Below are 25,191 nucleotides of genomic sequence, written 5' to 3'. Positions count from 1 at the left end.
ATGAATTTTTAATACAGTAAGACCTTGTATTGTTATAGCAAACAAATCTTCTTGCTGAATTTGCTCTTGAATCATTGAAAGGCCGTGGAACCAAGGCTGAGGTTATAATTCTATATGAAGGACATAAAATCAACATGGGCATACCTTTGTGTTTGGGATTCCGTTTTAACAGGTAGATTTCAGAACGGTCGCTGAACCCAGAACGGTCGCTGAACCTGTAACAGTCTTGAACCAAGGAAGATCTTGGAACCAATGCAGATCATGCATAAATGCCGTCTTTTACCAAAAAGGCTGTAAGGCTAAGCGGATATTTTAACGGAGATCTCAAATTCAAGACTGATCTTATATTGGAAAATATTATGGGAAAAACAAATAGCCGGTGGTAAAGTTAAGGAATGTTTGCGAAGTAGTTATTAGATGAAAAGAAGAGGTTTGATGATAAGAAATGCCAGGTGAATTTAAAATGCAGATATTTTTATGAAAGCATCCTTCAGCAGCTTGCACTCCTTGTTCTCCATGAAACGGCCTGATGGGCAACAATAACATACCTTTTGTTGCTTCACATCGCGAGTTCTTACTTACCTTTATCCCATTTTCTGTTTTGAATATCGCTCTCCTTTTCCAGTTCTTTATTTTTGGATTTTGTGTTTTCATAGGATCATGTCCTCTCAAATTATCATGTATCCCTCGATTTTGTGACTCTGCCACAGGTGGCGTTGAAGTATCTCTTTTACAAGTATGACTTTGCAACCATGCATTGCCTGGTACGCAGATTTTTCTCTCTCTCTCCACTGCCGAGTTGCGGCGTTCTCTTACACCTTATGTTTTCCTTTCTGTCTTCCAGTAGGTGGGTTTACCTTTCCTTTAGATGTTGGGTTTGACTCTTTCCAGCGTAGATTTGATAAGGGAATTAGGGTACCCGATCGAAATAATTTCGAAGCTAGGAGTTGGCTTTTGAATTTATGTATACGAAAAGCTTTATTTTAGCAGTAATTGGTGAAGGCGTCATCAACTGATGATGAAAATGAATATGAAAATGAATATTATACCAGTTTCTTCTAGCAACGAACGGTGACGAGGTCGATACAAAAATCATCCTGTAGGGGCGTAGTGCCGCAGTGCACCTCACGCGGTGCTCTGAAGGCATTCTTAAGGTTCTCTTTGTAGCGTCCCTTCGGCCATAGCTGCAACCCTTCATTCTATTTACTGTACCTCCGTTCATATTATCTTTCTTCCATCTTACTTTCCACCCTCTCTAACATTTGTTTCAAAGTGCAACTGCGAGATTTTCCGCCTGTTATTTCTTTAAAATGTTTTACTCTCAATTTCCCTTCCAGCACTGAATGACCCCATAGGTCCCATGACATGGCCTTGGGCCTAAATTTTATATTCAAATTCAAATTCCGATACGAAAATTCACCATGATTTCTCTCGGAGCTGACTAAATAATATACTGAGAAACATTACTTGCTTTCCTTAAAATATTGATCGAGGGTTTGTTATAATATTACAAAATTATATCCCTCCATAGATTTAAAAAGATGACTTGCTTTTGCCAATGGAGACTGAAGGATATATGTTTCCAGGTTTTCTCTTTATCGAATAATCACGCCATTATCAAACGGTGCTTGATGAGGACATTACTTTCACGGATGGTTTTGCTTCCAGATATTCTGCTGCGTTAATTAGCTATCAACGCACTACATAGATTATATATCGAAATCAAGCAGTGTGGCCTTTGTGATAATATTTGCTAAAGTGGACCTGCGGAAGCGTATTCTGAATATTTTGTTTTGCGAAGCTTATTTAAATAGATCACGTGAAACGAAAGCCAGATCGAAAACAGGAAAGTAAACAAAGAAATTGACCACAAAAGGTCGCAATTCGCCTTTGTCTTCGTTGAAGGAAGTTTATTTGTGTATATTCCACGAGTCCTTATTGCTGACGGCTAATAGGCAATGATGTAATTTCGAACAGGATTTCCTGTTGCATCATATGTTAATCTTCAACCCTTCCAGACGAGAATAAAATCCTTCCCGCTTGTTATATCCGCCTAAAAATACCCTCCAAGGTTGAGAAGGAAGGACGGCGTTTAAAGGGTAAACTCTACCTGCAATCGAGAACAAAGAAGGATTTAAAAGGATATCTCTGTTAGTGTTAGAGAGGTAGGAGAACATTGAGGTTAGCCACACTAGCATTAGAAAAGGAAAGGAAAGTTTGGGGTTATCTCCGCTAGTATTTTGGGGGAGGACTTTGAACTTTTGGGATATCTCCTCTTGCATTTGAGGAAAATGGGATATTTATGAATTATCTCCAATATTATTTTGGGGAGAACTTTGAACTTTTGGGATATCTTCTCTTGCATTTGAAGAAAATGGGATATTTATGAATTATCTCCAATATTATTTTGGAAGGACTTTGAACTTTTTGGATATCTCCTTTTGCATTTAAAGAAAATGAGATATTGATGAATTATCTCCAATATTATTTGGGAAGAACTTTGAAGTTTTGGACATCTCCTCTTGCATTTAAAGAAAATGTGATATTTATGAATTATCTCCAATATTATTTGGGAAGAACTTTGAACTTTTCGGATATCTCCGCTTGCATTTGAAGAAAAAGGGATATTTATGAATTATCCCTAATATTATTTTGGAAGGACTTTGAACTTTTGGGATATCTCCTCTTGCATTTGAATAAAAAGGGAAATTTATGAGTTGTCTCCACTATCATTTGGGAATGACTTTGAACTTTTTAGATATCTTCTCTTGCATTTAAAGAAAAAGGGAAATTTATGAGTTATCTCCACTATCATTTGGGAAGGACTTTGAACTTTTTGGTTATCTCCTCTTGCATTTTAAGAAAATGAGATATTTATGAATTATCTCCAATATTATTTGGGAAGGACTTTGAACTTTTTGGATATCTCCTCTTGCATTTAAAGAAAAAGGGATATTTATGAGATATCTTCAATATTATTTGGGAAGGGCTTTCAACTTTTGAGATATCTCCTTTTGTATTTGAAGAAAATGGGATATTTATGAATTATCTCCAATATTGTTTGGGAAGGACTTTGAACTCTTGGGGTATCTCCTCTTGCATTTGAAGAAAATGGGATATTTATGAGTTATCTCCAATATTATTTGGGAAGGACTTTGAACTTTTTGGATATCTCCTCTTGCATTTGAAGACAAGGGGATATTTATGAGTTATCTCCACTATCATTTTTAAAGGACTTTGAACTTTTTGGATATCTCCTCTTGCATTCGAAGAAATTGGGATATTTATGAAATATTTCCAATATTATTTGGAAAGGACTTTGAACTTTTTGGATATCTCCTCTTGCATTTGAAGAAATTGGGATATTTATTAAATATTTCCAATATTATTTGGGAAGGACTTTGATCTTTTTGGATAACTCCTCTTGCATTTGAAGGAAATGGGATATTTATGATTTATCGTCACTGTCATTTTGGAAGGACTTTGAACTTTTGGGATATCTCCTCTTGCATTTGAAGAAAAAGGGAAATTTATGAGTTCTCACCAAAAGTAATTGGGAAGGGCTTTGAATTTTTGGGACATCCAATCTTGCATTTGAAGAAAATCCTAAATTTGTGGGTTATCCCCGCTAGCATTTAAAGATAAAGTAAACTTTTGGGTTATTTATTGCATCTGAAGTTGAAAGAGAAATTTGGAGTTATCTTCACTAGCATTTGAAGAGGAAGGGTAACTTTGGGGATTTCTCCATTAGCAGTTGAAGAAGAAGAGGAATTTTGGGATTATCTCCACCAGCATTTGAAGATCTACTGTGCTTTGGAGTTATTTCATGCATCTGAAGTTGAAAGGGAAATTCTGGAGCTATCTCCACTTGCAGGATGGGGAAGAGGAAGGGGAACTCTGAGGATATTTCCACTAGCGGTTGTAGATAGAACAGGAGAAATTTATGAGTTATCTCCACTAGTATTTAAAGATTTGGGAAACTTTGGAGCAATTTCTTGCATCTGAAGTTGAAAGGGAACTTTGGAGTTACCTCTTGCATCTGAAGTTGAAAGGGAGCTCTGGAGCTATCTCTTTTATCTGAAGCTGAAAGGGAACTTTGGAGTTATCTCTTGCATCTGAAGTTGAAAGGGAGCTCTGGAGTTATCTCTTTTATCTGAAGTTGAAAGGGAACTGGAGTTATCTCTTTTATGTGAAGTTGAAAGGGAACTTTGGAGTTATCTCTTGCATCTGATGTTGAAAGCGAATTTTGGAGCTATCTCCACTGTCATTTGGAGAAGAAGGGGAACTTTGGGGATATCTCCATTAGTCCATTTTATTGGTGTTGAGGCACAGGCAGTCGAATATGCTGAAGAACAAAAAAAGTTCCGCAAGAAACGTGTAAGAATGGATTTCACTCCCTGAATGATTATATGTCCGGCTCTTGAAATGAACCAGATTAAATATTTATGAAATGATAAATGACAGAGGTGGAAATGCATGGTAGGAGAAAGTTGTTAAACCTGTCGACGCTTAAATTTGCAACTTTTGGGATACAGTTTGTATTTTCCTAGGAGTTTTTGATCTTTTGATGTAACTTTAGGTATTTTTTATCTTGCTCATTTCTCGGCTTACTGCAGTGATATATGAGAAAGACAATGTCGAAGTGAGGAAGAGGGAGATCACTTTATGAAAATTTCATTTTCACGCATTTCAGTGGAAAATTAAAAATCATGATTTGCATCATTTCATGGGGAAATTCATTTTGTAAAGAAAAGAGAATGTCTTCAACTTAAGTAATAATAAAAGAGATTGTCTTCAACTTAAGAAATAATTGCGAGATTATTCCTTCAGTCAAGGATGAGTGATGCACTCTTATTTTTTTGGGGGGAAGTGACCCCGATATGAATCAGTTGGTGTCTTCCAGTAGTCGCTGTACAGAAGATTGTCTTTTTTCATTGCCTCCTTCAACATCTACAAAATCTGAATTCTCTTGAATTCCTTGAATAATTGATGAAAGGAAATTTTATATTTGAAAATAAAGATGTATGTTATTCACCAAGGTAAAAATTTGTTTCTTCAAGCTCCCATACGAATACGCGAAAGCATAATTTGAGGATATTGAAATTTATATATAGGATAAAACAGTGGAGGTCCATAGGAAGCATGACGTGATAAATAAGTAAATAATAAAGCTAGGAAAATAATTGAAGCATATAAACGGATACATATCATACCAAAGACTGTTCGTTGGCAGGTGATGCAGTTTTTTGGAAAATGTAAATGAGACGGGCTGACAGTGATATATGTTAAAGGGATGTAGAAATGATCGGACGCTCCCATGCACTGAGCGAATGCTGTGACCTTGAAGGCGCGGGAAATTGAACCTGATAACAGTGCTAAGTAATTCTGGCAGTATATTTTTTTAAGATATCATGCAGGAAGAATAAATTATTCGATGCCGTCTTAAAAAGTAATGAGGAAACGGAAGGAGAGAGAGAGAGAGAGAGAGAGAGAGAGAGAGAGAGAGAGAGAGAGAGAGAGAGAGAGAGAGAGAGAATTACCTGTCCTCGCAGTCTGCATCTCGTGATTTATCCTATAAGAGAAAGAGAGAGAGAGAGAGAGAGGAAAGAAAATAAGATGATAAATGCACAGCCGAGAACCGGATTCTGCTTGGCAGAGATTGGCCATAAAAAAAGTTAAAAAAATAAAATTTAAAGCCCACTCGAATGTGTTTGCGCGTGTGGCAAATTGTTAAGCGAATTGACGATACAAGTGGACCTCTCCCTGCTCCCCCCAGGGGGGAAGTTTTTGGGGGGTCTGTAGAACAACACATCACCCAGATAAGGCAAGATAAAAATAGATCCCTTTGGGAAAATTGTAGAAGGAGGTGGCAGAAGAAATCATTGCTTATGAAAAAGTTCTGAGAATTTATCAGCATATTCATGGTAAAAGAAACGCTGCATGTGAGTACGTGTACACATTCATACATACATACACTTATGTGTACATATATAAATACAATATATGTATGTGTGTATATACATGTAATTATGATATTCATATATATTATATATATAGATATACACATATAAAATCCATATATATGTATATATACAGTATATATATATATATATATATATATATATATATATATATATATATATATATATGTATATTTGAACAAAGTTACAGCCATATGGCTGTAACTTTGTTCGTATAAAATCAAACACACACACACACACACACACATTTTACCTTTTCGTGATTTAAAATCAAACACACACACACACACACATACATATATATATATATATATATATATATATATATATATATATATATATATATTAGTATATAAATATAATACACACACATATATGTACATATATATATATATATATATATATATATATATATATATATATATATATATATATATATATATATATATATATATATATATATATATATATATATATATATATATATATATATATGTGTGTGTGTATATATATGAACAAAGTTACAGCCATATGGCTGTAACTTTGTTCATATATTCATCACGTTTTTACCTTTTTCGTGATTTAAAATCAAACACACATATATATATATATATATATATATATATATATATATATATATATTATATATAAATATAATACACACATATATGTACATATATATATATATATATATATATATATATATATATAGATATATATATATATATATATATATATATATATATATATATATATAAGGTAAAAAACGTGATGAATACATGAACAAAGTTACAACCATGTGACTGTAACTTTGTTCATATAAATAATACATATATATATATATATATATATATATATATATATATATATATATATATATATATATATATATATATATATACACTCACTCACTACATTAAGCAGTTTCCCGTAGTAGGGAGTTGCTCTAGAGGATAAAAAAGACAACAGTAGCCACAAATTCATTAAGGACGAGCACCCTGTCTACTACAGTTTCACAGTATGCCAGTATATACTGTACGTTAAAGGCTCATCAGCTGATCGTTGAACCCTTTACGTATGTCTTGCACGCACTCATGCATCCTGAATAGAAACGTGCTCATGGTCCAATACTTCCTCCATTTCATCTAGCCTTCACTTTTAAGGCCCTACTCTCTTCTTCTCTCCAAGCAGTTATGAATAATACACTTTTTTTCCACCAACTTTCTTGACTGCCCTTAATCAAACCATATCAGAATGTCTTTGTCCATTTTGTCACATAGGCCAACCTTTTTACAATTTCTGTGAATCTCCAGATTTCTCACATTTTCAGTCCATGGTATTCCATGAATATTTCGAAGTCTTCAACCCTTTTCGTTTCATTTGTATTCAGCATATACAATTCACTTCCATGAAGGAGAGTTGACTCAACAGTCCCACCATACAATCCAACTGTAGCTTTCATAGACACTCTTCTTATCTTCCAGATCTCTTGCATCGGCCCTGCTACCTTCCGTGCTCCATCTGTTCTATGATTCACTTCTTCTTTCATCCTCCCATTATCATCTACATTTATTTCCAAAGAAATTTATGAATTAGTTTCTATGTACCCTTTTACCACACTTTGAACCTCTTTCACGAGAGCTGTAGTTTTTCATCACTATACTCAGTTATCGCTGTAACACTTGTAAACATTTTCCGTGCCATATTCCAGTCATGACTTATTTTCTTGGCCCATGACTAGTTTCATTTAATTTCTTTCCCCTCACTTCTTACATTATGCATTACTCCATCCAGAAAGTTACTTAGTAATGATGCGGACATAACACATTCTTTCATACCCACATTTATACCCAACCAGTTGCTTTCCCATCTACAGATTATAGCACATCCTGACACCAGAGATGAAACCTCAAAACAGTCGCTTCTTGGTCATAATCTGCTTGTTGAATTGTAGATGGAGTTTAGTGCAGAAAACTTTCACAGTATTAGCCGTTTCATACATCTTCACAGAAGGCTCATCAGTAGTCCATTGAACTACCTAAATGCACTGCACCAGTTTTCTTTTACCTTTCATGCACTCTTGCACTTTGGGAATATTAAGGTCCGTCCTTTCCAAGCCTCTTTAATTCCACTTAACCAGTACTTTGTAGGTCTTCTACTCCCAGATTATATACTCTCTGCCTGCCTGACCATCTCAAAAACCTCTCAATGATCTTTTCACAGTTCTCCGTATATTTTTTAATAATTTACTAACATTTTTATCTATTTGTTCGCTAATTTGTTAATCTATTTTTCTTTTCTGGAAACTGGTCTCTTCTTTCTGTATTTCCTATTGCCTTCTGTTGCTTCTTGCAAATGAACATCATATTCTTTGGAAGCTTGAATTTCTTGCTCCATATGACTAAGGTTCATGTTTTTGATAATAATAATAATAATAATAATAATAAATGTCAGATACATTTTCAGATAATTCGCCTAACTGCCAATAATGTCCTTGTTAACTTTGGGAAAGAAATAGTAAGGAATGAGAGGCATATACTGCTAGGGTGTCTATAAAAATTTATAAGTTGTAGTAGCATTTTGTCTGTTATATCGAATACTGATTAGTTTTCGAGACCAGAGAAATTTCCTGAAATCAGAGCCGTGTCTGAGAACGAAGATACAAAGAATGAATTAGAACACCAGATGCCAGTAATATGAGATTAAACCGTTTGCAGAGATATTTCGTCGTTGCAACTGTTAACACTGCAAAGATACTGTTACGTGTTGAACTTTTTTTGCCATTGATAGAGGCTTTGGAACATAACCACGCAGAAATAGCTTGAAAAATTCTTTTTACGTACGTTATTTCAGATTTTTTTTTAAAGTTTACAATAACCACAAAATTTCAGTTATTATCGGCCTTTTGAAAGAAATCTAATCCCGAATGATTACCGAAAAATGGCACCGAGAACCGTTCATCAGACCCTAGGTACCCCTCTGACAAGTGCACATGCGTGAGGGTACCGTATGAATACGCAATAACCGTTCGACATTATCACCTCATAGATGAATTTGCTATACGGTGGCTGACTCAAAGAATCTGTGCAGTCACTCAGAAGAAAGCTCCCAGTTGTTACATTTGGCTGTTTTTGATAAAAAGACACCGTCAATGTCTCCCTCAGGTGAGATTACCAGACGGCCACCCCTTTGCCCGCCATTCTTGCCGCCTGTCCGGCCGCCCACTCACTTGATGGGCTACCACATCATAATTCCCCCACCTTCTCCTCCTCCTCCGATTCTTTTAATTTTATTTCACACACACACTCATAAGACAAAGAAATTGTTTAACCTTTTATATATATATATATATATATATATATATATATATATATATATATATATATATAAATATATATATATAAATACACACGCATACACACACACTAGCTGACCAACCCAGTGCCAGGGTAGAGGGAGGGAAGAGGGAAGGGAGAGGGGAAGGGTGAAGGGGAGGAGAGGAGGAAGGAGAAGGGGTAGGATAGGGGGAAGGAAAAAGAAGGGAAGAAGGAAGGGGAATCGGGAGGGAAGGGTGAGTGGAAGATAGAAGGGGAGGGAAGGGGGAGGGGAAGTTACGTTCCTCTGTCTCAGGAGAGAATAAAAAGCATCTCCACTTAACAGACACAATAAGTAAAACATATTGTATTTCTGCAGTTCGGACTCAGGTGTGTTTTTGTGTGTGGGAGGGCAGAAGGTCTGTCTCTCGTGCAACAACAGACGGACCTACTGGCCTAAGTGTTGTTACCAAAACACCCCATAAACCTCATTTAAACCGAATTTATATGATATACGCTATGGTGATGCTATGAAGTAGTCGCTATAACGAGTTCCGAAGGTAAAAACGAAGTATCTATCAAAATAATGAGAAAATCCGCATTTGAACTAATAAAGAAAAACGATATACTGTCATCATACATCTTGCACGTCGTGATGAGCTAGCAGCTACTATGCATGCGCAAATGAGGAAGACAACTGGCATGTGTATGTGTTTAAGGAGAAAATCTTTGGACCTGCTGATTTGGGTTCATTGCTTTATAGCTATGAAATATGTTTTGTAACGAAGCCAACAATATTTAATTAAGCAATACAACCAAGCAGTGAGGTATATGTTTAACACTTGTTGTCGGAAATTTGACTTCCGATGTACTAGTTCTAAGTCGAGATGTTAGTTGACTCACGACAATCTGGCCTGAAGGGCAAAAAACCCTGCAAACATCAAACAGGTCCAGCAAGATTCGGTTGAGTTTTTTACAGTTTTAATACAAAATTAGACTATTTAAATTTAACAAACAGAACCAACGGACCACGAGGTCCACGACAAAGTGCACAATTCAAATGCAAGAAAAATTCGCGACATCGACCCAAAAAGTCTACAATTATATATTTACGTTACTTCTGGATCATTAAGCAATACCTTGGGTAAACTTTAACGACGCCAAGACGCGGATGACAAAAATACAGAGAGATTACATAAGCACACAATATTAACCGGCTGTTGGTTGAGAAATTGCGAGGTATACGAGACTCCTACCTGTTGCTTTTCGTGGTGCCCCCGGAGCGCACCTCTGCATGGTTCCTCGACACCTCGTATCGATAATCAAATTATTTACCTTGGATATTTTGTTCAAATTCTGTCTTTATTTACTAAAAAGGTGAGTTCGGTTAGTATACGTGATACTATTTGTGCAAACATTCTCGATGTCAAGAATTTTTTACGGAAATTTTACAAAAAGAGGAACCACAGCTCGGCCGCTCGCTTGCTACTCATCCCTCGCTTATCCTGAACGTTGTGAAGGATTGTCGGGGGAAAAACGGATCCAGTTTTGTCACGACACATATATTAATAATCATCGTAAATTATGATCAAAATTACGTAAATTCTGATCAAAAATTTATGTTTGAGGGATTTTGGATTTATTGTTGTAGGTTAACCAAACGTCTGACAGCTCCTGTGTAGCGTCAGGAGAAAAATGAGAATTAACCCAGTAACGCTGAAGGAAAACGTGACGTAAAAACGAAAACTTCATTTGTTTTGTCTGTGTTTGTATGTCTGTCACGGGGTAAGGGTTTGATTTTGAGAGGTAAAAACCTTTCTGGAATGACATAAAGAAAGGCCGTGTGCAAAATTTTGTCTGGGTCTGTCAGCGGTTCGGATTTCTACAGTATAGTGGACAAACAAATATGGAAACATTCACTTTTATATATATATATATATATATATATATATATATATATGTATGTATGTATATATATATATATATATATATATATATATATGCATACACACATATATTTATATATCTATATATATATATATATATATATATATATATATATATATATATATATATATATATATATATATATATCTGTGTGTGTGTATGTATGTATGTATGTATATGTATGTGTATAATTAACGCATACCCAAATACGAAAAGATAAAAAAAACTATTTTAAACATCATCCCGAATATGAACCAGAGAGGACGCAAATACAAACAAAGGAGTTGCAGATAAAAAGAAGTTGGCATAAATAATCACGGCGAGAAAACGAGGCCAGGGGCGGAACAGTTCCCCGCGGAACGGAATAATGAAATACAAGACGAACTGCACCGAGGTGATGCGGTTTTCAGGAAGCGTCTCTGGAAGGAGGGCGAGCCGTTTCAAAGGCAAATCCTGCCTCCTACTACTGCTTCTATACTACTACTACTAACGCGACGATTGGGACATGAGAGAGAGAGAAAGAGAGAGGGAGAGAGACCTACTGTATTAGCAGTGGGTGGAGGGGATGTTGCTGGAATGGAGGAGCCGGGTTTTGGGTAGGGGGTGGGGTTGTCTTTGGTCAGAGTGGTACTGAAGAGGGAGTGGGATGGTGTGTGGTGGGGGGGGGCGGTTGTGGGGTTCGTCCTCTGGCAAAATGAGCGGTTGTTCCTTGAATATAATGATTTGGTTCGCGTGCTTCTTCACCATTTCCGGTGGCTGCTAATATTTCTTCACACGCGTAGTTACTAACTGCTTCTTCCTTATCCAACCTTTTTTTTCCTAGTGAACTGTTCTTCTGCTTAAACTCTCTCTCTGTCTCTGTATGTTTCTCTGATTTGCCCCTTTCCTTCTTTCGTCCATATTTCATCTACGTTAAATGTTCTTCCGAAGGACTGTTCTTTGGCCTTAATTCCCTTCGTAAATGTGTTTGGTCCTCTTCTTCTTCTTCTTCTTTTTCTTCTTCTTCTTCTTCTTCTTCTTCTTCTTCCCCCGGAACTCGTTTCCCTGCTCTCCTTTTCCTAAAGATTCTCCTTTTTTTCCTTTTCTTCTGGTGCATCTCTTCATTTTTAGTTTCTCTATCTTTCGTAAGGTTTTTTTCAACCTCTTTCTCTAAACATTTTCCTTTCTTTATGTTAAACCTCCAATTGAAATTTCCCAAGTTCTTCTGTCTTTTCCCCTTTAATATAATTACCTCTTCATCATACTTCCCTTAGGTTATCTTCCTTTCCTGGTCATCCTTACATTATTTCTTTTCTTCGCTGTCTTTCGTAAGGTTTTCTTATTATCCTCGTTCTCTCATCCTTGAATATCCTTCCTATTCACCTTACGATAGATGTTCCACACCGAAAGATTTTTTTTTTAATCCGACCTTCCTCTTCTCATATTCACTTCGTTTTTTCACCATCCTTATGGCTGTGTTTTAGTTATCCTTCTCTGGCTTTCACCTTTCGTCTTTTCCACTAATTCTTGGCGCCTTCACTTATTTTCCTCACTTTCTCAACCTGTCATACCTTTTGGCTTACCCGTTATCCTTTAATAGCAGCAATCTCCTTCCTTCCTCCCCCTTTCTTTATTTACGTTGTTTTTCTCCCTCCCTCAATTTTGATACTGTTCTGTCAGCGTCTTTCATTTCTATTTTTATTGTTGTTAGATCAAACCAGCTATCTGCTGGCACGGGCTCTTGCTCAGGAGCTTTCGTTGGTTATCCTTGCAGTTGATAGTATGTTAAGTTAAGTATATCTTAGTTTAACCAGACCACTGAGCTGATTAACAGCTCTCCTAGGGCTGGCCCCAAGGATTAGATTTATTTTACGTGGCTACCAACCAATTGGTTACCTAGCAACGGGACCTACAGCTTATTGTGGAATCCGAACCACATTATAGCGAGGAATGAATTTCTATCACCAGAAATAAATTCCTCTTATTCTTCATTGGCCGGTCGGAGATTCGAACTCGCGACCAACAGAGTGGTAAGTGAGAACGGAACCCGCTCTCCCAACGAGGAACTTGATAGTATGTTAATTCTTAAATATTGTATCTTGTATGTGAGAGGTAAGCTGTCATACACACAGACACATATAGGTGTATAAATTAAGTATATATGTTTGTGTATATGTTTATCTTTGTATATGGCTCTTGTCTTTTAGAAACCTTGTACCGTATATATGGTGTGAAAGCTTAATATCTAACGAGTACACCTATTAAAGAATGAATTTTCTTGAGAACATCTTGAATAATAGCTAATCATGTGAATCTGTTCAGTGAGTAAAGATTCAGAGAGTACTTTTTACTTTGTAACCTAGACTTCGACAGGAAGTCACGGTGAAAAGTTCATATTTTAATATTTGACTTTCCAACAAGTGAGAACCTTCACGTAAAAACATGGCCGATGATCAACAGACCCTCAAAACAACGGGTCTTTGAGATGTATTCGTAGAAACTACAACGAACTCCTGTTTCCTCTTTCTTAGAGAAATGGAAAGACTCGTTCTGTTCTCCCTGAAAATGAAAACGAGAGTTTCCGAGAACCTTTAAATTTGTTGTTATTTTGTACCAATAAATGTCAAACACTCACGTTCTTTAGGTTTTTTTTTTTTTTTTGTCTCGCATATTAGTGTTCGCTAGAACTGGTGAATGGAAAATAGATTTGCGGATAGGCCAGGTAAATCATCCAGACTTTTCAGGATTCACGCAACTCTCTCTCTCTCTCTCTCTCTCTCTCTCTCTCTCTCTCTCTCTCTCTCTCTCTCTCTCTCTTAGAAGGCATAACTGCTGTTTCCTACAGTAATATTTATTCATTATTCATTATTGCTGACAATTTCATATATTGGTATTCCTCTATAACGGCTGTTATCTTTCTCTCTCTCTCTTTCTTTTTTTGTGATTAGAAGGCATAACTGTTGTTGCCTACATTGTTATGTATTCATTCTTCATTATTACTGACAATTTCTTATGTTGGTATTCCTCTCTCTCTCTCTCTCTCTCTCTCTCTCTCTCTCTCTCTCTCTCTCTCTCTCTCTCTCTCTTTGATGTTAGGCCCTTACAAGATGAGAAAGGCCAGGGACAAGACGCTGAACAGGGGTGTCCAATAAACTAGTGTCTCACGAAGCAAAATTCAAATTTAGTGAAATATTGAATGAATAACTTCTTCCATGCATAATCAAGTATTGCGTTTATCCCATATTTCTGATTCATTTACATTTTCCTCTTATTTCTCCCGTGTTTGTGGCTTTACTCTTTGGTTTATGAAGTTTTCTTTAGCAAGTCTACTTTTAACTATGACTCTGTACATTGAAGAAATATACATAATGCAAGAAAGCGATTCGGACAGGATCTTGTAATTTACAGCTTTCCAGATGGTTTGTCTCTCCATATAGGCTATATATATATATATATATATATATATATATATATATATATATATATATATATATATATATATATATATATATATATGAAGATAAAAAGCCCCATATAACACTATTTCAACATTCTGTGCCCCTGTTCACTGGTAAAATATGGACAGATGAAATGTTACAAGGGTATACATATATACAAAGCATATACCAGTGAACAGGGCTACAGAAGGAAATGGCCGAAATATATGGTTGCAACGTTCAAATAGTGTTTTATGGGCCTTTTTATCTTCATATTATACTGTGATATTACAGTAAAAGACATTCATATATGTATGTATGTATATTCATATTTATTTATTTATTACTAAGTACTCGATTTATATTTACGTTCTCGTGTCATTTTATCTCGTAAATTTTGATATCCACAGGATCGCCAGAGGTCGGGTCCTGTTATAGACTGAGGAAGAAGGATGGGTCCTGCGGTCACGTACAGAGGCGTCTCGTGACGAGGGAGGACTGCTGCTCAGGAGTCCAGCGTCGAGGGTGGAGTTCCCGCACGCCCTCCAACGTCTCCTCCACCTCCTCCTCCTCTATCACCTCAGTGTCTTCAAGCACTTCAAACTCGGTCTTGACGTGCTTGCCTTGTTCCAGTAAGTAGAAGAGACAATATATTTCTGCACCTTTCTGTTGAAGCTAATCCTTGATACAAATATTCATTCAGCATTTCAGGATAGTGAATCTTTACCTAATGCCATCCGGGTTCAAGCGTATCATTATTTTACTTTTAAAAGTTTATAATTTCTTATGATAAGTTATATCGGTTCGGCGGTGAAGTTTCCGGAGTTACATTTGCCCAGATATGCTTCGTTTGCGTGTAATTTTTCACCTTGTAAGTAATGAAATGGTCTTGAAAATTCTCTTGAGTGTTTGAATTCTTCGAAGGAAAGTGGAATTATAATGTTTTAACGTATGTTAGTATGATCCATCATTTTTTTTTTTTTTTTCATTTCAGTAGTTTCGAAGACGGATCTTGGAATTTTGAAACACAGCTGGACATGTCACTTAGCGTCCCTTGCTCAAAAAAAAAAAAAAAAAAATTCTTATGATACCTTGAGTTTATATGTAGTCCATGTGACTGGGCATTGCCATCAGTTATTATTATTATTATTATTATTATTATTATTATTATTATTTATTATTATTATTATTATTATTATTATTATTATTATTATTATTATTATTACAGTACGCACCAATGGCATCCAGATATAATAAAGTAGAATGTAATATTATTCTAATGTAGATTTCTCCTTTACATTTTGTAGAGGACACATTTACTAGAGTAGAGGATAGACGAAAGACGAGGTAAAGGTGTGTATTTAGTTGCTGCTTATTTTTTTTATCTGACTTCCAGGGAAGGAAAAACTCACCTTTTATAAAAACCTGAACTTAGCCTTAACCAAGAATGTATCCAGTAAAGAATAATTTCAAAAAGAATACACCGGGTAAAGAATAGTTTCAAAAAGAATACGTCCAGTAAAGCATAATTTTCAAAAATAAATAATCACTTACTGAGCATATTTGCCATTCAAAAAACCTGAGATCAGCCGAGTAATTTAGAGAGAATCTCATGTCTAAAGCATTTGAGGTCAGTAACCGTTGGTGTTTGGGAAAGAATCGTTTGTTTATGTTTTGAACATTCAAGTTCAGTCACTGTTATTGTTTGGGGAAGTAATTTTTTTTTTTTTTTTACATTGTAGGTGAATATTTGGTTTTGTTTGGGGGAAGTCATATCAAGGACTTTGAAATTCCTTTATTTCTTCTTTTAAGAGATTTCATTCGTTATTTCTGTTTGTGATGTTAGTCTAGATGGCTTTAAACTTTCTCTGAATTTTTAAGAGTTTTTTTTTTATTATTCCGATAACGTTATTCTCTCCTTTATAATTGTACCGTGTGATTTTATATTTATTTTTTTTTCTCATTTATGATCAGCATGAACATCTTCAGTCACTGGTTTTGCTGTCATTACCTGTTAAAATTATGATGAATTGGGAGCTGTCAGAGAGAGAGAGAGAGAGAGAGAGAGAGAGAGAGAGAGAGAGAGAGAGAGAGAGAGAGAGAGAGAGAGAGACAGAGACTATACTTCTTTTAGGTAGATATAATTAGATAAACACTTCATTTAAATTAACCGTATCGACAATGTATACATGTACAAGCAATCGTGTACAGTAATATCCTCAAGAATTTAAGGAAAGAATAATTTCAAGAATACCAACAAAACTAAGAAAATAATATAGAATTTAAGGAGAGAAATTTTTCAGGAATGCCAATCAGAAACAAGAGGAGAATAAAAAGGTGCTTGGAAGCCTCATGAGTTGTCAGGAAAAAAAAATAAATAAAAAAAGACGATCGGCAGAAGCAAGTTGAAGGTTGCTTCTGCGAAGGAGGTTGGCTACGCAAGAAGATGAGCAGGTGCAGAACTAATATATTATCTGTTGGAGGGGTCGAATGCGTGAAAGAAAAAAAAACACGTTCTAGACGTAGAAGAAGACTTGAGAATAAGAACATAGCGATGAAGAGTAAGAAGGTGAAGAACAAGGAGAATAAGAAGAAAAAGGCATAGATGAAAGAGGCAGGAGATAAAAGACATGATGGCCACAGTGATGTTGAATAAGGAGAAGAAGGTGTAAATGGAAGAGGAAGGAGATGATGGCCACAGTGATGTTGAATAAGGAGAGGAAGGTGTAAATGAAAGAGGTAGGAGATGAAGGAGATGACAGGCACGTTAAAGGTGAATAAGGAGCAAAAGGTGTGAGTGGGGGAGGTTGAAGATGAAGGAGATGATGGCCGCAGGGATGTTGAATAAGGAGAAGAAGGTGTAAATGAAAGAGGTAGGAGATGAAGGAAATGATGGCCACATTGATGTTGAATAAGGAGAAGAAGGAGTAAATGGGAAAGGTAGGAGATGAATGAGATGATGGCCACAATGATGCTGAATAAGAAGAAGGTGTAAATGGAAGAGGTAGGAGGTGATGGCCAGTGATGTTGAATAAGGATAAGTTGTAAATGAAAGAGGTAGGAGGTGAAGGAAATGATGGCTAGTGATGTTGAATAAGGAGTAAAAGGTGTAAATGGAAGAGGTAGGAGATGGAGATGATGGCCACAGTGATGTTGAATAAAGAGAAGAAAGTATAAATGGGAGAGGCATTAGATGAAGAAGATGATGGCCACAGAGATGCTGAATAAAGAGAAGAAGGTGTAAATGGAAGAGGTAGGGGACTATGGCTAGTGATGTTAAATAAGGAGTAGAATGTGTAAATGGAAGAGGTAGGAGGTGAAGGTGACGATGGCCACAGTGATGTTGAATAAGAAGAAGGTTTAAATGGAAGAGGTAGGAGATGAGAGAGATGATGGCCACAATGATGTTGAATAAGAAGAAGAATATGTAAATGAAATAGGTAGGAGATGATGGCCAGTGACGTTGAATAAGGAGTAGAAGATGTAAATGGAAGAGGTAGGAGATGAATGAGATGATGGCCAGAGAGATGATGAATAAGGAGAAGAATGTGTAAATGAAAGTGGTAGGAGATGAAGTAGATGATGGCCACAGTGACACTGAATAAGGAGAAGAAGGTGTAAATGAAAGAGGTAGGAGATGAAAGAGATGATGGCCACAGAGATGATGAATAAGGAGAAGAAGTTGTAAATGGAAGAGGTGGGAGATGAAGAAGATGTAAATGAAAGAGGTAGGAGATGAATGAGATGATGGCCACAGTGATGTTGAATAAGGAGAAAATGTAAATGAAAGAGGTAGGAGATGATGGCCACAGTGATGTTGAATAAGGAGAAGATGTAAATGAAAGAGGTAGGAGATGATGGCCACAGTGACGTTAAATAAGGAGGAGAAGGTGTAAATGAAAGTAGGTGATGACCACAGTGATGCTGAATAAGGAGTAGAAGGCGTAAATGAAAGAAGTAGGTGATGAAGGAGATGATGGCCATTGTGATGTTGAATAATGAGAAGAAGGTGTCAACGAAAGAGGTAGGAGATGAAGGAAATTACGGTCACAGTGATGTTGATGTGTATTCAGGCGATGCTGAAGACGAAGGGAAGTGATATGAGGAGGAAGAAGGTAAAAGAAGGCTATTTGATGATGTTATTTATGTAGATGGTGCACATTTTGAGAATTTAAGAAAGAGGAGGAACTGGTAGGCAGCAGATGCAAGAGAAGCTATGCCAATACAATAATACAGTACAGTACTGTAATAATTACAGTAGAAGAAAAAGGGGAGGTAGGAAAAAAATAAACCTATTATGCAATCGTCTTCTCACCTCCTGACTTGGCATAAGAAAACTTTGGGAAGACGAAGGCAGAGGGGAACGAACTTGAACAGGCAAAATTCAGACAAACCCAACAACTGCAACAGCGACAAAAGCAACAGCATAAACAGGCAAAGAGGCCAACAAAGAACAAGAACGCTGAGAAACAAGGAAAAAGTTAGTGGGGGTGTCTGAAGGGAAAGAGATTTCGAAGATGGGCAGTTGGTCGAGCTGCAGACTCAAAAGCTCCCACTCACTGACTGTGGGTGTCTTGGGCTTTGTTGTGAACCAGTTACGTTTAAAATTCACTTTTAAAAGTCGGTTTTTAAATCACAGACTCGTATATATGCCAGCAGCGTCTGACTCTGATTGGTGGCCACCCGTATCAGGCACTGCCCAGACCCGGTGCATATTATTGGCCGCGGTTTGTGAAAGTGTCTTCGTTCTTTTGCTTCTCTATTTTTCCTTTGTTTTAGTGCTTTGATATTTGTAAAGTAATGTTTGTGGTTACTTATTCCTTCTCTGTGCATAGCAGATTCTGAGAAGCGTTCTTTGCCATAATCACAAATGCATTGACAAGGTAAACGTTGGGTTGATATTAACATTTCTCAAGGTTGTATACATTCTTGTATATATGTATATATATACATTATGATAGGACCTAAATCATTGCTTTTAACTTTACAGGATCATTCGTTTTGATTTGATTGAGCCACTGATTTTAACATATGAAAAATGTTAGTTTTAACGTTTTTGAATTATTGCTTTGATTGCATCGCCTATTTCAAGTTTGAAAAACGTTAGTTTTAACGTTTTTTAATTATTGGTTTCAACATTTAAACTGTATCAAAGGTTTGTAATGGGATTAAAGATATGAATTATTTACCTGCATCACTAACTGATTAATGTAACCGAATTGTTGATCTTAATTATACCTAGTGACTGATTTTCATTTACCCGTATCACAAGATTTAATTTGCCTTTTTATTTATTGGCACAAACCCGTTCCTTTACAGCTGATGCCATATTTATCAGTTTATCGATCTTGTTTTTAAATTATATCTAATTCTTCGTCCACTTTTATATTGGAAAATTATTTTTTTTATTTCTGTGCCTTTCATTATGTTTGCAAATACTTCCATTTTTGGCTTTTTTTTTTTTTTTTTTTTACAGCTTCGACATTCTCAGCTATTTTATTATTATTTATTATTGATATTTATACAGAGATTATTTTCACCACTACTGCTACATCAACAACAGCAATAGCTACTAGCCATAGTAATAGTATTTATGCTATTGTTACCACTAGGAATACTATCAGAATTACTAACAAACACAAGTTTCAGGTAATTAATACACTTGTGAAATCTACTTAGCATCTCTCTCTCTCTCTCTCTCTCTCTCTCTCTCTCTCTCTCTCTCTCTCTCTCTCTCTCTCTCTCTCTCTCTCTCTCTCTCTCTCTCTCTCTCTCTCTCTCTCCAGCCGTGAAACACCTTGAATGGAAAGTAGCTGGGCAGGTGACCGCATTCTGTTACTTGATAGCAACACTCGATAGCCTTAAATTGTGTAGCGGCACTTTTCGTCTGAAATTGATAGCATGAAAAGCGTGGCGATGCTGTTGGGACTTCATTGTAAAATTACAGATGGCTCCTTTATACTTGACTCCTTTTACTTTTGCATCCTTCATTCTCCATTTGCTTGTTTGTTTTTTTGTCCGGGAGCTGATTCTTAGTTCACTTTTGGATTCCATCTGGATCTATAAGTGAGATGTATGGTTGGGCAAACAGGCAGACTGGAATTGTAATGAAGTTAACATTGACTGAGATGCGGACAATATTCGATAGCTAAAACGTTTAGACACTTAGTAAGTTAATTCAGATATGCTGAATGAGACTTATAACATTCATTCATTCATTGCGCAGCCATTTCTGTTTCTTTGTGTAAAAGAAAAAAATGTTAAATATTTTTCTTCATCTCTCTCTACCGTTGTGATATGTGTATACAGGAAGTGAATGAATTTGTAATAAATGCTGTTTTTTTTCTAAAGTAGCTGTATGTATATTAAGAAAGTTCATATATATTCAGAAGTTTATATGAGGTTTCATGTAAGCCTTTGGAAGACTTCTTATTTTTATGCATAACTTTATAACCACTGTATTTATTTTCGTGGTAAAAATATGTTACCAAGTAGCTATTAGTCGAAGCAACTCGAAAGCTTATTAGAGGTCTATATTAGACATTAATAATAATAATAATAATAATAATAATAATAATAATAATAATAATAATAATAACTGAAGGACATTTGAAAGTCATTTATGCAGTTGTGCAAATCATAATACATTCTATTATGGCCAAATTTATCCTTAGAAAATCCCCCACCAAACCTCCCCTTTCTACCCCCCTCCACCCTCTCCCCCAGGTTTAGCAGTTTATGCCTGACGTTACTTTCACAATTAAAGCATCTCCTATGAAACAGTTGAAGGTGTATTGTGAACATTTTTAGATTCCTTCGTTCACTTCATACTTATTTCAAGCGCTCGGAATGACATGTGGTGCTTGATAGCTTTTGCTCTCATCTTCTTGTTACTTTTGAAAATCTGCAATTCAACTGGGTTCCGCTACTCAAATTCAAAGTCCAGGTAAATGATAAGAATTTAAAAGGGCGAAAAATTCAAAGTTCAGGTAAATGATAAGAATTTAAAAGGGCGAAAAATTCAGTCCAGGTAAATGATAAGAATTTAAAAGGGCGAGAAATTTCAGTCTAGAAAATTTGTATTTACCTTTATGAAGACACTATTGAAAAAGATAGCTCATCAGATGACGTCCAGATGATTGAAAATGATCCCGATTGAAATCTGATATCCTACATCACAGGGTCAAAGATATAATTATATATGGTAATGGGAGAGACCTTTATTATTATTATTATTATTATTATTATTATTATTATTATTATTATTATTATTATTATTATATTATTATTATTATTCGGTCTTGTTTGCAGTCATCGCCGAATATCTGCGTCAACAAGCAAACAAAATTTCGTAGATGCCAAAAATCAAAAACAGTTTCTTAACATGAAATAGTCTTCGCAAAAAAAAAAAAAAAAAAAAAACACGCTACTTCTTTTCTGGGTTTCTCCACTATATTATAGTGTGGTGGGTATGCGATGAATTCATATCGCCTCCTGAACCAGGTTCAAAGCTCAGTGAAGGAGGGAGGAAATTTTAACTTCATTTCCCATTCGGATTATCAAGGTTGTCCGTGGAGACCACACCCAAGGAAACAGGGAAGTTGTGACGTCATTGTAAGGGTTGTGAATTCCATAATCCCTGTTCAAGTACAGACCGACTCAACCGAGAGAAATTTAGCCCAAGGCTGGCGTAGCCTGCCACTTTCGTGTTGACAACTTTTGCATTCAGCAATCAGCACTTTTATTACCCTTAATCAGTAGAGTCATCTTCCTTCCATTCATCAACTTTTCTCAACATGAATACGTATCTTTCTGTCTTTGAATTCTGACATTCAGTTCAGTCGTAACTAACTTTAAAAGTTATTGGTAACTTCTAATACCTATTTACTTTTGCATCCGACTCGCCCTTGTGGTGATGAGCATATATATAAAATTAAACTTTCAAACCCTAACAAACACATGTATATATATATATATATATATATATATATATATATATATATATATATATATATATATATATATATATATATATATATGCATACATACATGTGTGTGTATGTATATATGTGCATATGTGTGTGTGTGTACGTGTGTTATAACATGTAATAAGAAAAGATAAGGTTTCACGTACCACTGTAGGATTTTTTCCAAATTTAACAGAATGGCATGGAAGGTGTAAGTTTTCAGTTTACTCTTGACGTCAAACTTTGGATTTGTCAAGGATAGAAAAGTGGATGATATTGCTAAGATAATTATGTCCAAAATTGTGCAAAACGATGAATGTAGTGATCAGTTACATTGTTGTAGGGTTATAATAATAATAATAATAATAATAATAATAATAATAATAATAATAATAATAATAATATATTTCATTTCATTTGATGGCCATGTGCAAATACACTATACAGATACAATAGTCAGCGCAATAATGCAACGAGAAAAGCAGTTTGAAGAATTGCACTGAATACATTTATATGGTGATAATATTAAGAATATGAAGCATTTAGTGTACGGTTGCAAACAAGGCTAGCCAAAATCGATGAATAATATTCATGGTTAGCCAAACAATAAAGGTTCGTGAAATAAAGAGAGGATATTACTTTGAAAAAGTAATCAATTTTCAAACAAATTCAAAATGGATGTTGAAGTAAATAAAGGCTAAAAGTTAAAAGCAGACAGACAGTAAAGTTTTCAGACAAAAGTAATGGACTGACAGAAGAAAAATTCAAAGTATAAAGAAACATGAGAGAGAGAGAGAGAGAGAGAGAGAGAGAGAGAGAGAGAGAGAGAGAGAGAGAGAGAGAGAACGGGCAAGAAGGGTCAAATGGCCCATCTCCCAAGGTGTGGCTAAACCTGCTTTATTACATCACAAGATTTATCCCACCAGGTGTGTGAGTGTGTGTGTGTGTGTGTATGTGTGTGTGCAGCGCGAGTGTATGTGCGCGTGTGCACGTACCAATGTTTTTTTGCGAGGAGTTTTGTATGTGCAAAATTGCATGGGCTATTTCCGTCCCCCTGGCTATATCTATTAAAGTATATGTTTGTAAGCTCCTGTTTTCTTCATCGAAGTGTTTTCTTCTTTCTTTTTCTTGCTTGTCTGGAGCTGCGCCCTCGCCCATCGCGCTTCTGTGATTCTCGGAGCTGGCCGGACGACGTAATTTTTAATTAAAGAAGATTGAGAGCTCTTTCGTAACGAGGCTGCTTTTTAATGCATTTTATTTACGTTGAGATACATCGTGTGGCTCTCTCTCTCTCTCTCTCTCTCTCTCTCTCTCTCTCTCTCTCTCTCTCTCTCTCTCTCTGTGGCTATTCGGAAAAATTGATTTTTCTAACTTATAGATTGAGAGTTCCTTAATATAGAAGGCTGCTTTTTAATGCATTTTATGTATGTTGAGATACATCGTGTGGGTCTCTCTCTCTCTCTCTCTCTCTCTCTCTCTCTCTCTCTCTCTCTCTCTCTCTCTCTCTCTGGCTATTCGAAAAAACTGTTTTAACCAACTTTATAGATGGAGAGTTCTTTAATAAATACGTTGTTTTTTTAATGGATTTTATTTAAGATGAGATACATCGTGTGGCTCTCTCTCTCTCTCTCTCTCTCTCTCTCTCTCTCTCTCTCTCTCTCTCTCTCTCTGGCTGTTCGAAAATATTAATTTAACTAACTTTATAGAGGGAGAGTTCTTTAATAAAAAAAGTTGCTTTTTGATGTATTTTATTATGATGAGATACATTCTCTCTCTCTCTCTCTCTCTCTCTCTCTCTCTCTCTCTCTCTCTCTCTCTCTGTGCTTCTTTTTCTCTCTTTCTTTCTCCCTTAGAGTATTCGAAAAAATTGATTTTAACCAACTCTATAGAGACTTGAAAATCCTCCGAAGGTATTTTGGGACAACTGCGCCAATACAAAGAAACAAAAGCGAAACAGGTGCCGCTCAGCAACTTGTTCTTTATCATTCATATATGCAAATGATATCACAACCCCATTTCTCAGTTTTATCGTTGTCAATTTGAATATAAAGGATATTGACATCTTTTTGTTGTTGTTCTTCTTCTTCTTCAGGAAGTCAAGCTGGTAGACATTATAATGAATGTGGATTTCGTGATTTCGTTTGTTAGAATTTGGCCATATCTTTAATTAAGTAGTTACATATTTTGGTACATCAGCGTCAGTTTTTAATCGATTATGATTATTATATGATTGTGTGTAGGTGGCTTTAATGTCTGGAATTTGACTGACAGAAGCTGATGAGTGCCGAGAATGTTTTTTTTTTTTGGCGTGTATCGAGAATTTGGTGAATTTGCAACCCTCGGGATCTGTTACTTTGTTACTTGCTAAACACGTGGCTGTTTGGATGCTGAATGCAGATTGAAAGGCCTTTAATAGACCGTTTTATCGTCTGAGTAGAAACTTACTCCTTTTTATGTCTACATCAGAATGTTTGTTGTGCTATGAATTTAATACGATAAAGTCTTATCGAAGCGTACATCTAGGTAGGAGTAAGATTTTTACATCTAGGCAGGTATACGATTTTCA

At 35.8% G+C, this 25,191-nt stretch overlaps 1 protein-coding gene across 9 annotated transcripts in view; it reads left to right on the top strand.

Annotated features, from left to right (window-relative positions):
* LOC136839550 (follistatin) overlaps nt 1-25,191 on the top strand; it is a 323,829-nt gene that overhangs the window by 130,228 nt on the left and 168,410 nt on the right. For all 9 annotated transcript variants that reach the window (XM_067105784.1, XM_067105788.1, XM_067105783.1 and 6 more), the window contains one exon: nt 15,069-15,290. In XM_067105784.1, the coding sequence (XP_066961885.1) occupies nt 15,069-15,290 (222 nt within the window). The remainder of the gene's footprint in view (nt 1-15,068; nt 15,291-25,191) is intronic.

The sequence above is a fragment of the Macrobrachium rosenbergii genome, chromosome 6 (assembly GCF_040412425.1).
Source record: "Macrobrachium rosenbergii isolate ZJJX-2024 chromosome 6, ASM4041242v1, whole genome shotgun sequence".
In the NCBI taxonomy this organism is placed as follows: domain Eukaryota; kingdom Metazoa; phylum Arthropoda; class Malacostraca; order Decapoda; family Palaemonidae; genus Macrobrachium; species Macrobrachium rosenbergii.
Note: the sequence above shows the minus strand (reverse complement) of the source record. Positions and strands in the feature narration are given on the sequence as shown.